This window comes from Lates calcarifer, linkage group LG3, assembly GCF_001640805.2.
Source record: "Lates calcarifer isolate ASB-BC8 linkage group LG3, TLL_Latcal_v3, whole genome shotgun sequence".
NCBI classification, from domain to species: domain Eukaryota; kingdom Metazoa; phylum Chordata; class Actinopteri; family Centropomidae; genus Lates; species Lates calcarifer.
The window spans coordinates 12243318-12261282 of record NC_066835.1 but is presented as its reverse complement, the minus strand read 5'-3'; the positions used below and the strand labels follow the sequence as shown (position 1 = coordinate 12261282).

The window sequence follows — 17965 nt, the reverse complement described above, 5'->3', positions numbered from 1 at the left end:
CTAATATAGCATTTATATATTCACAGAGATACAGCTAAGTTTGATCTATTGTCAAGATGTCTTTTCTCTTCACATCTGCCTATCAGGCCATCTCCCCTCTCATCGTTTCATTAAAAAAAAGGGCCCAGTGAAAAGCCAAGGTTATATTTAAATAGACCTTGCTGTTTTATCTCAAATGAATATCATCCTTATTGTGACTGCTTGAAGCATATAGCTGTCACAGCTGAACTTGTACAGAGACACACACATTATCACACCTCCTGAATAACACTGAATCACATTTATCTGGATGTCAAAGCAAAGCAGCACAGTGCTAAGAAACTTATGCTGACAAAATATACAGAAATACTTAAGTATATACATCATTATCATGGTTATTCACACCTGTCATGGTGAACTACTGGGTGTACCTTTTGGTCCAGTGTAGTAATAAGCTGGCTTCTGTGTTCTCTTAGCGGCCTTGACTCACTGACTAATGATTGTGTTTATTTGTGTTTAGTGTGCATGCGCTTTAGTGTGCACATGCTCCGTGTATATGTGAACGAGGTCTATAGAGTGGGCTGTTTGCATATGTCAGGGTCACAGGGTCAGCAGGTCAGTGCCATCCCTCTTCTAAATGCATGGAGACAGAAAAGCAATAAACACACTGAGCAAAGTGAGCACTCACACTGTTTACACTGAACACACACATTATGGTTTGTGTTGGGAAACTAGATCTGTATCTATAAAGAGGTTTTGCACGCTCAAGATGAATATATCATCATGCACTTTTTTCCTCTTTTGTTCTTTAGAATTTAGAATTTCAATATTTTAACAGTTATCTACTATATACAATATATTTTATTCCTGTTCAAACAAAGTAGCCTTGGAGTTTTGTCTTTTTCATGCTCATGCTTTAACACATATGATGTCAATTACAGTGTGATCATTGCTTTCAACATTATATTTTGAAGATTGAAAGATCTTATGGGCTTAAGAAATTGTCCTTACACACAGTTTCTTCTCACTCATTTATGTGCTGATAGATTTGATCTGAACAGACTGCCAGATACACACACACACACACACACACACATGCACGCACATATGCAGATATAAACATAGACAGATGAGTAGGTGGAGACATTGATTAAACGCATACACATTTTGTGAGGAATAATAAACATAATAAACATCCATTCACTCTGCAGTCTACATAAACATCTACATTTTGGTTGCTCTAATGTGGACAAAATGGACTCAAACACACCAGCACACGCACACCTAAAATACACACACACACGCGGCACACAGAGCCAGCTGCAGTGAGGTAGTCTTTTATGAGGACCATGTGGGCCATCTGGAGCCAATTAATACAGTCCCTAAGGTACAGACTCTGGATCAGTGCTCTTCTCCTCACACAATAACCTTTACCAAGGGAAGGAACACAAAGTCTGACTTGAGCCCAGCCTCATGCCAACATCTATCAAACCTTGGACACACTGCGGACACGCTCATGGCTCTGCTTGATTTCACATGTGCCATATTTTAGCAAAAGACTGAAAAATAGTAGCCAGGTTTTGTCTGACATTGGTCGAGGATTACCTAGACTGGTATTGATGTATTTGCTCAGTTACTGAAACAGTTAAGATTACTGAAACCCATACAAATTATACACATACAGTTACTCAAATATGCTTTGTTTTTGTCCATGTATTGTTTGTGTCTGTCAGTCTAACAGGTATATATCTAGGTAAATGCAGAGAATAATTATTTGGCTGTTGTTATCACTTTGTTCTGGCCAGCCAGACTTCTTCACCAAAGCTTGCTTTTTGGCTGTCGCTTTTGGAATGGATGCAATTAAGGCACACAGTTATTTTCCAATTAATAGTGCATTTTTGGCATCGCTGGTGACTGCTTCTGTCCAAAGACCTTCATAGTATTAAGAGTGCAGAGAGCTGTTAAAGTCAGAGGCTGACACATTTGCACAAATCAACACAGGGCCTGCTAGCTCATGTTCTACTCGCCAGCCTTATCCAGATATCAGGTTTCAGTGGTACAGCAAAGGTCTGAAACCAAACCACACAGTGACTGCCACACATGACAGCCAAAGTCTCCACTGTGGAGGCACCCAGGCATCATCTACAAGGGACACAGTGTACAGTATGTGACCCTGGGAACCGCAGACACACATGTCATTAAATGCCTTCTCACATTAAGCTGCTCGCTCATTCAGTGCGTCATACTACCCAGTAATTCATTAAAGCATCAGTTCTGATATATTTAGGGAAAAATGGAAAGCTTCTCAGTTGAAATAGAATCTGGCTTTAAATTTCCATGTAATCAAAGAATTGGCTTCACATTTAATTAAAAACTGAGTACCAGGCTCTGGGTCTAACTTTAGAGTCAGAAACAGGTTTGGTGGTAGTTACTTGTTTGAATCTAGATTTCACACATCATCCAACACAAACACCAAATACAAAACACAAATGTTTTCCCAAGGTAGAGCAATAAAAACATTTATTACATGTCGTCAAGTTCAAGTCTCAATAGTGTCTTTGCCATCCCCTCTGATGCACTAAATTATATATTGCTTGTACTTGCACATATTGGACTCCATTCATCAATATTTAATATACGTAAAGAATTGAAAGATGCTGATATGCTGAGCCAGCAGCTTATCCAATAAATCAAACATGCATGGGAGGCTGCTTTTTCAACAATCAGCTCTGCCTAATTGGTATTTAAAGTATTTTCCTTTGCATCTATTATAAGTATTTTATGCACAAATGAGTTGATATGCTGTTTAATAAATCAGCTGTTGTCAGCTGTATACACACACACACACACACACACACACACACACACACAAATGCGCTTAGTCATCTAGTTTCCTGCACCCTGCCAATGTGCTTTGGTTGACAGTAAACTGGTTTAAGGAGCCAGTCGGGGTTGGAGGTTTCTATTTGTGATACTGAGAGTTATTGACTGAGTGTAAAGGAGGAATTCTGTTTTTACTGGCTTCCCTCTGCAGACAGGGGTCAGAGATATGGGTCAGTGACTAATCAACATCCCTAGAACTGGTAGAGTGTGTGGGCTCAGTGACACTTCAGCAGGGTGGATACTTATGAACACCCTCGTAGGATAAATCAAGATGACCACGTGGAGAAGTCAGTTCCCATGGAAACGGTCGTCGCCAGAAAGGTGTTGATAAGATGGAGACCGAAGGAGAGAGCTAGATGTCTGTCCTTGATTGACAGGGTCTATGTGCACCTGTGTGATCTGTGTCGACCATCCACAGCTGTGCTGCAAGTACAATACATTATCCTAGCCGTAGCTCATCTTTCTGTCGTCCCTGTCCCCCTGTCTCTTCATCACCAGCTCCACCCCATTTTTCATCTTACTTCATTTTATGTGTTAGAGGGAAAATCACAAATGGCCCTTGATCCTCCTCTTCTTCCCTTTCGTTTCCCTTTCCCAGGATTGCTTGGCTGACAGGACCGTCAAATTTCCCCACTCTCTCTCTCTGAGATAATCAATGCTCTAGCAGCTACGGTGGCATGTGTAATATTAGACATTAGAACGGCCCTTTGAAGAGTGGATGGCTGGGGGGGGGGGGTAGCAGGTAGGGATGACAGGAGGAAGGGATGGATGAAAGGTGGATTAGAAAGGGATGAATGGGGACATCCTGTTGTAATCTCTTTGCTTTTTCTGCTGCTGTTGGATCTCAGTTTCCACTTTTCCCCATGTGTCTCTGCGGCTCTCCTCTCATTCTCCTTCAATCAGGGCAATCAGTCTAATTTTAACTTATGTAAGCCTCACTTTTCTACCATGGCATCGTACCAATGAGTATTCTATAGCTCAACATGCTTGGGAACATAGTGTACCCTCGGCTTACACACACACACACACACACACACACACACACACACACACACACACACACACACACACAGGCAGCCCTCCTCTGGGCAGACGGAGGGCTAAATCAGAGGCTCATGTTACCCTCGGCCCGTAGAGCAGTGGCAGCACTTACAAAAACAGTCATGTCATTGCAAATTGTTCCCATGCTGATTTCTCAATATTTACCTGGTCCTTGGGACTCTGAAGTGCCCATGTGTGCCTGTGTGTGTGTGTGTGTTTCTGCCATACTCAAACATTTCTCATGCATACTTGATTGTCTCCTCATCTGCGGCCCGGCACTGATATTTTGCAAAACTTTGGGGGATGGATCCATAATTGTCAGAATTTGTTAAACACGTGTTACTATAATTGTTTTTCATGCTCTTAATTTCCTGGCACCCTTAATAATGATAATACTGCTAATTCTGTTTGGCCACCTGCGTATTATTTCCAAACAAGAGAGCTGTCTGTCATCTTTGAAATAATTACTTGTTACTGAAGTTGTAGTTTTCATGATGCGAGGTGCTGTGGTTTTATTTATCTGTTCCCCTGCTTACAGATTCCCTGCCAAACCCTGCATTATAACATCATCAGTGAAGCAGATCTGTTTTTATTACATTTTTTTATTAGCCATGTGTCTGCTGGTAGCATGTCATTAAAAGGGAAAGAAAGTGACAAATGAAAATGTGCAACGTAAACAGAATTTAGTCCAGTTAGTAGAAAATTATCTGTAACCAGAAATGTATTTTCAGTGTTTGTTAGAGTTTGGGAATGGCCCCCCAGCATATCTCCCATCTTAGTTAATAGGTAACAGATAACAAGGGATGGTCCCAGGAAAACCAGAAAAGCTCTGGTTGACTGTCTAGACAGGATATAGTAAGTGCATTGCTTTATTAGCTCATCTGTCTTTGTCTTCATTCTTTTGCACAGCTCCTTGTGCTTTATTTCTGTTTTTTGTGTGTATGTGTGTGTGTGTGTACACAGGTATGTTTGAGTCACTCTGCCTCTCTTCTTTAAGCAGTTAAATAAAATCCTATTTATCTAACACTAAAGCAATAAAACCATCCAGAGTTTGGCTTACCACTCAGACTTTTATGGAGAGTCCAGTCACCCCCTCTGCTGACTGTTTAGAAAGACTTCATTGCACAGTTTAGTCCGTGTCCCTCTGTTCCCTGCAATACTAAATTGCAGACGATTGAATTTATAGGATGCAGGGACAGGGTTGGGTGGCTGCACATTTGAACCCTGCATAAGCATAGCAATGGGTGCGCACCCATGCACACATACAGGTGTTCATGCATGGCCATGGTAATGTCTATGTAAGAGGCACTGCCATGCATAAAGGAATTCTATTAATACAAAATTGCTATTTTTATGAAGGCGTAGTGAGGAGAAAGTGTAGTGCTGGGTTTTGTGTGTACAACAAAGTACTGTCCTTCCAAGGTCCTGTGTCAGTCTACAGTTATGCGTGTACTCACACACTGACACTGAATACTTTCCTGTCTTTAGTCAGATTTTGATTGGAAGAAAAGAGGGTGAAAGAAAGAGAGATGTTAGGTGAAAGAAAATTGCATGAGGGAGGGAAGGTCCATGGATGATGAAAAGTGCACTTGAACATGAAAGAGCGGCTGGCTGGACAGTGAGAAAGAGCGTGAGGGGGAGAGTACTTTTAAAAGCATGTCTGAAACAAGACCTAAACTTAGACCAGGTTAAATCTGAGTGTAACCTTTAGATATCTTTGTGAACTACAGTTTAAATTCCCTGCACTGTACATAAAGTTCATAGGGTGCACTGTGTCAAAATGCCAAAAGGGATATAGTGGTATGTTTGTGGTTAAAGTTACCTAATTGTGATCGCTCTATCTCTGTGTATACTCTATGTCCTTCCTTCTCTCTTTGTTTCCTTCCCCCTCTCCCTCGCTTATCTTCATCTCATGCACTGTATCTCTCCCCTGGCCTTACAGTCACGGAAACCCTCCCTGCTTTCAGCTTCCCTTTGCACATCATGCTCCCACAGGCCCTTTCTCCCCCATCTCTCCTGCACTTCATCTCACTTTCTGGCTCCGGCCTCATCTCTCTCCATACTCCTCTGACAACATGCCCTGCAAACCCCATCCCTGGAGGTCACAGCTGAAGCAGAGTTTTATTAAGGTGTGCGTGCAGACTGAGAAGGTAAAACTTTCATGAGGATAGACTTTAAGTTAGGGAGTATAAATATGTACTGTGTGTTTTTTGCATGCGTGTGTATGTAGACGTGTTTGTATCTGTGCTCAGGTTCAGTCTCTTCAGTCAGGCAACAACAAAAGAGCAGCCTAGCAGACACAATGTGGATGTGTGAAATAAAGAGGATGTGCCCTACCTCTCACACTTCTCTCGCCCTCTGCACTTGTCTCTCCAGCTGTTTATCACACTTTTCTTCTGTATCTCGCCTTGAATGTGTTCTGATTTTCATCACCTCATTTCTGATCTCCTCCCCTCTTCTGTCTTTGTCATGTCCATTGTCACTCTGTCCTCCTCCTTCCTCTCACTTTGATTTACTACCCTATACTACTAGATCCTTCATATACTGTAGTTAGCTACTGGATCAGTTTAGCTTTTCACTGTGTCGCTTATTTTTTCCTTTTTTCATTCTTCGGTTGTACCTCAACTCTTTAATTTATGTGCCTTGCTGCCCTATTTTTTCCCTCTTATTTTGCAAATACATCACAGCCTTGCATGAAGTGGTACTTGTCCCCATTGTGTTGGTTTTCCTATTGAATAGTCACGTTCTTTGTTCTGTAATACCAGGGGAAAACAGTACCTCCTGCACATACCTGTCTTTTAACTAAATGTTGAAATGAGGCTGTGTCATAATACCTTGTATTCACTAAAAGTAATGATTAAATTCCTCACTGTCAGATTGTCAGAGAAAATCCAGACTAAAAAGTCTGTATTTTCTGTGTGGAAAGCGATGAGTGATGATGAATATGGTGGAAGTTTTGGAAATTTTATGCACAAAAACAAAGCTAATTACATAAATGATAAATTCCAGGTTATAAATTGCTGAGCCGATCACAGTCATATGCTTTTGACTGTAAACAAACTGGACGTGTGCAAACAGTTGTTTGTTCAGTTTTCTCACACCTTATGTCCAAATGCGGCGCTTTGGCAATGTGTGTGCAATCATCTCTCAATTTCTCACGTATTGAGCTTACACCCATGTCACGGCAGGAAATTGACACGTTTTGACACCGCACTGTTCTCTGATTGAAGTGTAATCGGAGCTCTGCACCTTTCGGCAGCTGCGCCAAATGCATTGTGGGTGTTCTCCAGACATGATCCTATCTTCCCTTACTTCAATCCTGTCCACAGCAAATTGACAAATAATACCAGGATATCACATTGCTTCTATCACTACTCTTCAACATTTATAGCGTAACTCAGGCTTACACACACACACACACACACACACACACACACACACACACACACACAGCAGCACTAATCGATTGAGACCACTTGCCGGTTCATGTGGCCGCTGACAAGTATAGGACTTTTATGGTTTGTGTATGCGCGTCCATGTGGGTGCATGTGAAGTGTGCGTGAGAGTGAATGTCCACACCCAGGTGTGTTTGTGTGTGTGTGTGTGTTGTGTATGAGGGAGACGGTGTGACAAGTCCATAGCTTTCTCTCAGACATCCACTTCTTTAATATTCTCCTCTGTCCCTCGCCTCCGCTGACACACACTGTGAAATAAAGAGAGAAAAGAGACAAGCAGAGAGAAAAATGAGAGAGACACATCTCAAAGGCTTTGTGGACCGCAGAGGAAAGCGAGCGGAACGTCAGTGGGGGAAAGAGAGGAAGGGAAAAATAAAATGGTGGAAAGTGAGAAAGAGACAAAAGAGAAAAACATGAGAAGGGACAGAGAGATAGGGAGATGAAAAATCTCAAGTTCTTCTCATACCGTGTGGTTGTTTTGGCAGACGGCTCATGTATATTTGGTTATTATCAGCTCTGGTTCTGCCTTATAGATGGCTTAATTATCTTTTGCCAGAGCTCAACAGGAATGAAACTGCAACTGTTACGAGTCTGAGTATCTGTGTCTATGCTCATGTAAATTTTTTGTGTAAATACATGCATTTACACCTGCACACTCACTGAATGTCCATGTCAGCCAGTGAGTGTGTGGGTGCCTGGACATCCAAAGTGATCATGATGGGCTCACACTCGATTTGTTCTTCACAGCGGGGTAATTGTTTCAGCAATCCACTCTGCAGTGAAACAATAGACATAGGGCTGCAGTAATGAAAAAGATGAGAGACTGTGTGTGTGTGTGTGTGTGTGTGTGTTAAAGAGCAAAAGTGTGGTGTCAGTCACCTGCGGACAACTTATACTTGCTTATACTTGGTTAATATACAGCAACTGCACTGTGTGTGAGTTTTTCCATGTATTTTGTAATGTATGATATTGGGTTTTTTTTTTTTAAATCAGTGTGATTTTATAGTAAAAAATAAGTCCATAGTGCTTATTTTCATGTGAACATTGAGGATGAAATCCAATGAACTATATTAACCTATCTATTATCTCAAGCAGTCACAGCGGTCTTCTTGTCACAGTTGAGTCTGTCAGTGGAACACTGGTATGCTCAACTGTAATTAAATACCGCATATCACATCGCTCACGATCTCCCTCCCTGTTGTTTTTTTGTCCCCTCTCAGACCTCGGCTCCAGGCTCAGAGGAAGTTTGCCCAGTCGCAGCCCAACTCGCCCAGCACTACACCCGTCAAAGTGGCCGACCCAGGCAGCCTGAACACCGGCGTGGCCACCGTACCCTCCTCATCCCTCTCGTCGCTCTCCTCCTCTTCCCTGTCCTCTTCTATTCAGGACCTGTCCAGGCGCAAGCCCAAGACGGAGGACTTCCTCACCTTCCTCTGCCTCAGAGGTAAGACCGCAGTAGAGTGGAGCAGATGGAGACATAATTACATGCACACCTACGACCAGCAGTAGGGCTGGAGGGATGTTGTTGAACAAGAAAGCAGCAGCTTTGTCTTGCTCTAATATTAGAGGGTTTTATACAGGCCCAGGACACAGGTCTGTGCTGCATATTACTTCTGAGGCTGGACAGCATGTTGCTACTGTTTAGCTGTCATCGGATAGGCCTGCAATATGTAAGCGTCTAATGGCAAGTGAATGGACACACCCAATAACTGCCAAGTATCAGGATGAAGTAATCCCAAGACCCGTCGCACAGTATGTGCAGCTCAGTGCTGACGTTTGTTTACTCTGAAGTGTATCATCTCCTTAAAACATCTAAAGAGAAACCTGAGCCGTGGTTACGCACTTTGCTCTTTATTTTAGATATACACGCACGCACACAAAGATACACACATAAGCAATTCAAGAGTACATATGATATGTTTTGTAAAGTCAGGTTTTAATCACCCTCCACCCACTCTTAAATATACACACACTCAAAACCACACTTAGATACTACAAATAACTGTGTACTAGCCCAAGGCTAAGATTATCCTGCATTTCATCAGCTTACACATCTCCCCCTCCTACCTTTCAACAACTATCTGTCTCTTTAACACCCTGCCTATCACCCTCTACCACAGCAGCTGTTTGTGCATTAGAGTACTCTCACAGTCGCACACCCTACACTACAAACACGACACAGGTTCATCGACACTATGTGGCACCTTTGATGTCAGATGAACTGTAAAAGTCATGGCAGAGCAATTAGCAGTCTTGTGTGTGTGTGTGTGTGTGTGTGTATGTGTATATATGTGTGTGTGTGTGTCGCTCTAATGTGCCACAGACAGCAGCATTGTTTATTGGGAGGGTCAACAGGGAAAACTGTTTGGGATAAATAGATAAATACAGGCACTGAGACACTGTCACACTCCCCAAATAAACTGCCTGCGTACTGTAACTTAAATTAACCAGCCCCCCCCCCCCCCCCCCCCCCCTTGATACTCAGAGCAACTACACAACTTCTCTTTTCATCTCAAGTTAATGAAGTACTCATGTTACTTATGATCTATGCTCTGCTGGCCAGCAAGCAGGGAGGGCTAATCCGATGCCAGGACGCTGAAAAAAGGTTCAGTTTCCACTACAGCTCTGAAGTTCTACTTATTTTATTTTCAAGACCATAGACACATGAATCCCCCGACATCGAAACCTGTACTGGAAGAGAGAGATTCTAAGATGTGTGTAACATTCAAATGTAACACTCGCAATGATAACAGCAAAGGTGCTTTTTAACCAGCCCATAGTGGTTGCTAAACAGTAAAATTCTAGTGTGAGTAAAATGTCTGTGCTGTAGAAAATATTACACTTTCAAAGGGATTCAGCACTAAAATGTCTGATAGAACAGGTGCTCCTTTGGCAGATTTTACACAGTAATATACCCATGTCTGGTGTTGACAATAATCCCATGTTGGTAGGCTGCCAGGGATATATGCCTACATAAGATGTAGGGAAGCACACTGACCATATACACTTCAATAAATCACAAGCTTTACTTCTATTCACGTCCATATTTAATCATTTCCCTTTTCTTGTGAAATATAAGAGAAAGGGAGAGTGTCACATTCAAGGCCTGAATAATAAAAAGTTAGGGCAATTTACTCAAACAACCTTGGCTGTGACTTCTCTCTGCTATCTTAATGCTATTCTTTGTCGAATATCCCACTCACCTTTTTTTTTTTCTTAAACACAACCAGAATTAACTCATTTGGAAGACAAAACCCCTCCTTTCAGATTAATTTACTGTTATCATTATTAACCTCTGCCCATATTACTAAGTAGGCTAAAGATTCAGGGGAGACAAATTTAGATTCAAGTCTGTTGGGACGTGGTAGCTATACGTTGCTCCTCTGATGAGAATACTCCTATTATGGAATGTCATTTTAACCTTACAGGGCTCATTCAGGAACATATAATTGGTGGTTGCTAAAACTGACTGAGGCCTTTGGTGAGAGGGGCTTTGATTTGCATATATAGGCCATGATGTTACATAGGCTAATGATATAATGTACCATATACTTTGAAGTTGAGATTATTCTAAGCTCTGGGTGCTAAACCAACCCCACCCTCATATGTGGAGTGGTAGACTAATGAGGTGCAGGTGGCTGGTCCTGACTCAGTCTTGCTGCTTTCTTTCTTTATAATCAAGGTTAGGAATGGTGCCTTGCAAGATGATTTCTAGTCCTTGTGTGTGTGCAAGCTCTACTGTGCTGAACTGCGCTACTAATGCTAATTTTAGAGCTAGGCTGCTAAGCTAACGATCGAATGGTTTTCCACTGGGCTTTTTCCACTCTGCCGCTCCCTGCTTTACTGGTGTATTTATAGAGCCAGTTTAGCTCTGTGTGTATATGCATATGTGTGTGTGTCTGCTATCCATGCTGTGAGGATGACATTTTCCTGTGTGGGCTTCTTCTGCTCTGTTTTTCCCCTTGGCCTCTCATATGACCCATATGCTGGGACCCTTACCAAGAGAGGGACATGGGAGAATGTCAGCAGAGCCCTTGAGGTTGTGTGTCTGTGCGTGTGTTCAAGCGTGTGTGTGTGTGGCTGAAAATCTGTGCTCACCACTGACATTGCCTGTTCTGCTTATCTCCCATGTGCCCTGCCATCACGAGCGTGCGTGTTAAGCGCGTACCTGCGCACGCTCAGCATCCAGGCTATATGACGAGACGCAGCCTACGAGGATATCTGTGTTACCCCGGTTAATCTTTTCAAAGGGACTCAAGTCTTTGATATCGTCTGAAACCCCCAATCCCCTTTAAGATTCTGATACATGTCTCTGGTGATCTGACCACCACACACATTAGGCTCCTTCATGTCTGCTCCCAAAATGCCTCTGACAGATTTACCAGCTGTATTATGGAAATCCCTAATCCATTATCTATCTCATTCTCTTTCTTTACAGTTTGATTTTGACGTATTTTTTTGAAGTCATAAGGGGCCATTTAGCAGCATTTCCACCCTGAAACTCCATCAGGGGTGATTTCTGGGATTCATCCCAGGTCAAACGTTCACAATGTGTAAACACACACCCCGTACACCCCCACACACCCACTGGAGTATTTGCTTATCTTATCTGGTAAACATTACGCATCCACCCCAAAGGCTTCTACACATCAGTCATTCTGACAGCTACATAAAAGCAGTTAAAACATGAAGGATTTGAAGCGATAAAGTGAGCACCAAAAAGAAACAAATGTTGTGAAAGCAGGGCTCTTGTATCTTTTGGTGTTGTGAAATGACAGCTAACTTTTCAGTCATTTCACATCGTGTTCATGTACCTTTGCTTCCAATTCGATCCTGTAATTGACAGCGTTTTTACACTTTTAGGATGTTTTCAAATGAATTAGCTGGCTGCTGGTGGTAGTATTGTTGCTGTATCTGAGGAAAAGTTATTTTTAATTCCTTCTGGGGGGAGCAGGGTTGCCTGATTTATTATGATGCAACGTGGGAGTAACCGGACAGAGAAGTGAAAAACAAGATTTCTGTCTACTGTATAGAGGGATGCACACCATGTATGCTCACCACCCACACTGTCTAGGGCCTATATTCTGTATTTATCTCACCGCTCATCTCTTTCTCCCGCAAACACACACATATACACACACACACACCCTCACACACAAGCCAGAGTGCTCAGTCCTTGCCTGTGTTCTCAGAATGGTGTTTATGTGTGGTCCAGGCCTGTAGTTGGGCTGTTTATATCCATGGAGAAAGCCATTTGGGTAGTAGCCAGACAGTCTGCCTCTGGCCCTGTCTGCCTCTAGTAACCCAGTAGTGTAGTGCTGCTGCTGGCAGGGTGGGGGCAGCACAATGGAGTGGTGAAATAAATTCAGAATTGAAGCACTCAGTGTGTGCCTGCTCCACAGCTGTCTTAGTCATTCAGGGGTTTCATTTCAAATTGAGATACCCGCTAATTAAGTTGATAGCACAATCTCTCAGTAACGGATGTTATCATGGGTGTAAACTGTACAAATTATACATGGTATTGCTTTCTAACCTTTACTTAGTATTTATCTTTAAAATATTCAACAACAAATATCATATAATTTCCAAATTATGCATTTGGAAAATAAGTTTGTTTGTTTGTTCTCACCGGGGCAAACACACACACACGGACACACTCCCCACACGCAGTACACACATTGACATAGATGAGATAAGAATAGATTAGGGAGTAAATAAACAACTGTCTGCACACATACTCCTGGAAATGAGTCTCTTACATAAGACTCATTTCCAGGAGTGTGATTTATTTATTTTTTTAAATATATGATCTTGTGTGTATGTGTGCCAGTATGCCAGTGTACATGTGCACCGCTGCTATGTTTACCTCTTTGCCTTCTGGGCCTTCTTCCATGCCTGCCGGCCTCAGCGTGGTACCTCTCTCTCTCTCTCTCTCTCTCTATCTCTCTCTCTCTCTCTCTCTCTCTCTCTCTCTCTCTCTCTCTCTCTCTCTCTCCCTCTCAGGTTCAGCGAGGCCAGCTTCTCTGCTATGCTTACATAACCCCCAAAGCTCTGACCTAGTGAACCGCAGACCTTGGGTTCCTAGTATGTGATTACATGTGTGAGACAAATGTGGAATTGAGGGAATTATGCTTGGGACCTCTATCTTTGTAGGTAGATTTTTAATTTGATTTTGTTTGATGGTATTTTTATTGTCTGAGAATCTTGCATAACTAGAAACACATTCTCACTCCTGGGAATAGAATTTCAAGTCCAACAGCTACTGGCGTGTCTCTCAAGTGCATTGCTGCTGTGACAGCTGAATTTCCCTCAGGGATAAGGTACTTTTCTCTCCCTCTAATGTATGATTGCTGTTTGATTAAAGCCTGGAAAGTGTTTGCATAGATTTGTGACTTTCTTGTCACTGACGAAGCTGTGCAGAAGTTGGTAGTGCAGTGCCATGCAGATTCTGCATTCTCCTCCAAGAGCAGAGCCACTGTTTGTGGGGTTAATGGTTTTGCTGACATCTAGGAATGTCAATTGGAGACGTAATCCCTAATCCTCCCTCAGTCTCCCTCTCTCTCTCTCTCTCTGTGTTTCTCCCCTAAGAGACTGATGAAGAGTTTTTGGCAGAGCTCAGCTGTAGGAGATAACTTTTCCTCCCCACGCCAGAAAACCTACATTTGTCCGACCTTCTCTTTTAAGGGGAAAAAAAAGCAGTACTCACGCTTCCTATTGCACAAATGCAGGATTTTGTTCTAAGTCAGCACGTACACATGTCCCCATGGCAGCTAAACCCTCTTGATTGAGTATTTAAATTGTCCTCATTGTTTCAGTTCCAGTTAAGGGGACAAAAGAAGGGTAGTCGGAGAATGGAGGGTTTGTAATTATGCCCCCCCCCCCCTCACCCCATCCAAAGCCCCGTTAAAAATGACAATCCTAATAGACTCTTTCAGACCTAATTATGATTTGTCTGCAGTCGGAATGAGGTGGATGAAAAGCCGGTGTAATTGGGGGATTGGGCTCAAGCCCTGTTGGAGATCTTGGAGAAGGACTGAGTTGTGGTTTTTTCCACCATGCATGTGTGTGTCTTCTTGGAGCTGATGGAGTCAGGGTCTCTGTGCCAGCGATGGGGAGCTGTAAATCTCTGGTATCAGCCTCAGAAGTATTGCGGCCACTATGGTAGTCTGGATGCAGGTGGTCAGTACTGGCCCACTAGATCTGTTTGGCAGGCTTGGTCTCTGTGTGCCTGGCCTTCTTTGTCTCCTACTCCCTCCGTCTCTCCAGAATCCTATACAGTCTTATTTGGGGGATCTTGACTATATTAGGATACAGTTGTTCTGTCGTGACATCTGTTTCAGTCGGTTGTCTGGTTCAAACCATTCTGCAGCTTAAAAAAAAAAAAGTTCTTTCAGTGGCTCCTATTTTCTTTCTCACTTTCGCAGTTGTTGTATCTCTCTTCCTCTTTTTAGTTTCTACTGCATATGGACACCTGTCTTACCATACTTCTGAGGACCCTGTATTGAATGCATTTAACCACCCCCCCCCCAACCCTTGAACTACATGGATAAAAGTACTGTAAAGGTAGAAGCCCTCCTTCTGCTGTGTTTGTACATTTTCTCTTGTTCATATCCACTTCGTTGCACCCCCCCCCCCCCCTCAAGGACCACACACTCCTCCACTCCATTCCTGCCCCCGGGTGCCCCTGAGGTCTGTTTGCCATTGGCCCGCTGACCCCTGTTCAGGGCAGTAAATTACAGCCATTTAGCTAATGAAGCAAGTCATTAGAAGCTGATTGGGCCAGTGTGCGCACCGCCCCGGTGTGTTTGTTTGGTCTGAGAGAGGAGCGTTTGCTCTGTCGCCAAGATAAACGAGGTGTCTGAGCTGCGTGTTTGTTCGTGTGTTTCTGCATCTTTAGGTGCGCGCATGTGTGTGTGTGTGTGTGTGGCTTTTTGTATATGTTGGTTTGTATGTGCGCTGCGGTCATCCAACCCTCAAGGTCTGATCCACTGGTTGAAAGCCAAGAAAATGAGACTTTGTGGCACTGCTACATGGGTTCAACAACTTATAATTGTCTGAATCCTATTTCAGATGTTGCCGAGAAACTACAACAAAAACACACTGGACATGTGCTGTCAGAGCTTCTTACTTACCAGATGAAGCAGGAGGATCTATTCCTGCCTGCAGAGAAAATAGCATATACTATGTGGGTTACTGTGGATTATGTAAAAGCCATATAGCACTGTTTTTGCATAGTTACTTTTTGCCCTATAGACCTTCTTTACAAGTTAAAGAGAGCAGGTAAAACTCCATTATTATCTGTTCAGGGAATCTGCTGCCACGACAGATTTTTTCTCTCTCCAGCTCTCTGAGGAGATAATTAGAAACTGGCAGAGCTGCTGTGTGAAAAGTGTGATCCAAGGCACAAGAAGATTTATTATTACCAGGCTCTACTTTTTAGTGTTTGGAAAGCTTTGATATGAGTATGATATTTAAGCTAAAGCTTGCAAAATAAATGTGAAGTGACATGTGGTAACCACAGGTCCCCCGACTGGCCAATAATAGTTGTTAGAGCACTTTAAAATGAAAATGAATCTAGGTTCAAAGATGGAGTTCGTACTTTAGAAAAGAAAAGAATGTTGAAATAATGATTTCAATATGCTTATTATTTTATGTCCTCATGACAAAAAGAAATCTATCAAATCAGTGTAATTTAAGAAGCTGATTTACAGCAGTTTGATGGTACAGAAAGAACAGGGATTTTCTAGCTTTTGTGTTCCTGTCTTCCCTTAAAGACTCTTATTTTCTTTTCTTACTTTATTGTGCTTTATTGTGCAGTGTAGGCTATTTTTTGCCTCAGTATTCAACAGTATTCTTGTCTGTGTGGTGCTGGTTACCAGCAGTTAAGCCTTGCACCACGTCTCCTCCTTTGTCATTAGAAAGCCGAGGCTTAGTCAGGGTGTCATTTAAGCACTGAGTGTGTCCTCACATACACACTTACACACAAATGTTAAGTGTATCCAAGCCAAACTCTCGCTGCAAATGTGTTTGTGTGTGTGTGTCACACACAGATATTGAACACACAATGCTGGTTACTAAACAGTTGTTCAGCCCATAGCAGTGGCGTGGTTATATTATTCTCACTGATGACCCAATGAATGAGCTTAATTGTCCTCATTCTAAAATCTATTGTCCAAATAGAGACCTTATAAATTACATGTGTAGTTTTGCTGCTGATTTCTGCCTTGCCCTAATACTATATATAGAAGATATATCCCTTGTGTGAGAAAATTGAATTATTTTGGTGTCTTCATACTTATCTCTGTATTTTAATTAAGCCACTTAATAATGTATTGAATGTGTAAAATCTAAGATAAGTATTCAGCAGCCTCCATAACAAGTGAGCTAATTAAATAATTGGCTCGGCTAATTCTTAATTCACTCTGTGTAATTTTAAGTACACCGTATAGCTTAATGCAGGCTAGTTGAATTCAGCCTGTTTTTCAGAGGCTTAACATTATTTTAATTGACATATAATCACACATTGCTTCCCATTAATGCCCTTTAAACACTGTGTGCCCTAAAAGGGTAATAAAAACCACAGTAGTTGCTCATGCTATGCAATCGATTTAGTCATAAAGGACTCACAACTTCATAAAATCCAGTGTTTCCTGCCCATAAACAGCCAGATTTAATCAAAGCTATGAGGATGTTGCATAACCGCACATTCTTGTTAACTATAAGCGAATCAAAAACATGCTGTTATAAAATTACAAATCCTAATTGCACAAGTTGAAAATTATTTTTATTAAATTTTACAGATGGTTCCAGCCTTTCACTAGTCGCTCAAGGTCACACACACACATGTGCGCGTATACACAGACCTCCGTTTGGAGGAAAGGTCTATGTCCTTCCTTAATCTCTCAGCAGTACATGACTATCAGTGTAGAATAGGTTATGTTGCCCATTGCCCAGACTGTATGGATATAGAGAGAAATAAGAAGAAATAAGGGAGAAATCTGTTGTTTGATGCAAAAATCCATTCCAACCCTACCCCAAAGCTAATTTAAGATTTGGAATTACAAGTTTATTAATCCTATATCCAGGATTTTGAACATACCTCAACTTGAATTCTTAACTATGCCAGCTTATGTATATTCTCATATTGCCAGCAGGTCATCATTTTATACTGTAACACTCAAGTCAGTCCACTTAAGTAAAAGATGTTGTTATGTGCCAAGACAGCTGGGTCTCTGTAGTGTGTATCTTTGAACCAAACAAAGCTGAGAGATGGAGGCTCCACAAGGTTGTCAATTCAGAAGCCATTAGTAAAATTCATTTTTGGCAAGGATCAGCACATTGCTGAAAAGATTTTTATGATATTTCTGGAAGCACACTTCAAGCATGGTATAGTGATTTACAACCTGTGTGTCCAAACATGTTGTGTCCAGTCAGTACTGCTGCTCTCCATAAGGCTTACATAGACTTTGGTTTTTTTTTTTTGTTTTTTTTTTTTTTCATTCCTGCATCTGTATGTCCGAACCAGCTGTTTGCACACTGATTTACGAGTGCAACATTATGAGATTTAATAACATAGCTCTGGGCTTTATGACCTTTTATGAGAGCGA

General features: G+C 42.1%; 1 protein-coding gene across 1 annotated transcript in view; it reads left to right on the top strand.

Moving 5' to 3' along the window:
- Positions 1-17965, top strand: part of jarid2b (jumonji, AT rich interactive domain 2b) — a 105666-nt gene that overhangs the window by 64806 nt on the left and 22895 nt on the right. Inside the window, 1 exon segment of the mRNA XM_018697974.2 lies at positions 8579-8802. Within this exon segment, the coding sequence (XP_018553490.1) occupies positions 8579-8802 (224 nt within the window).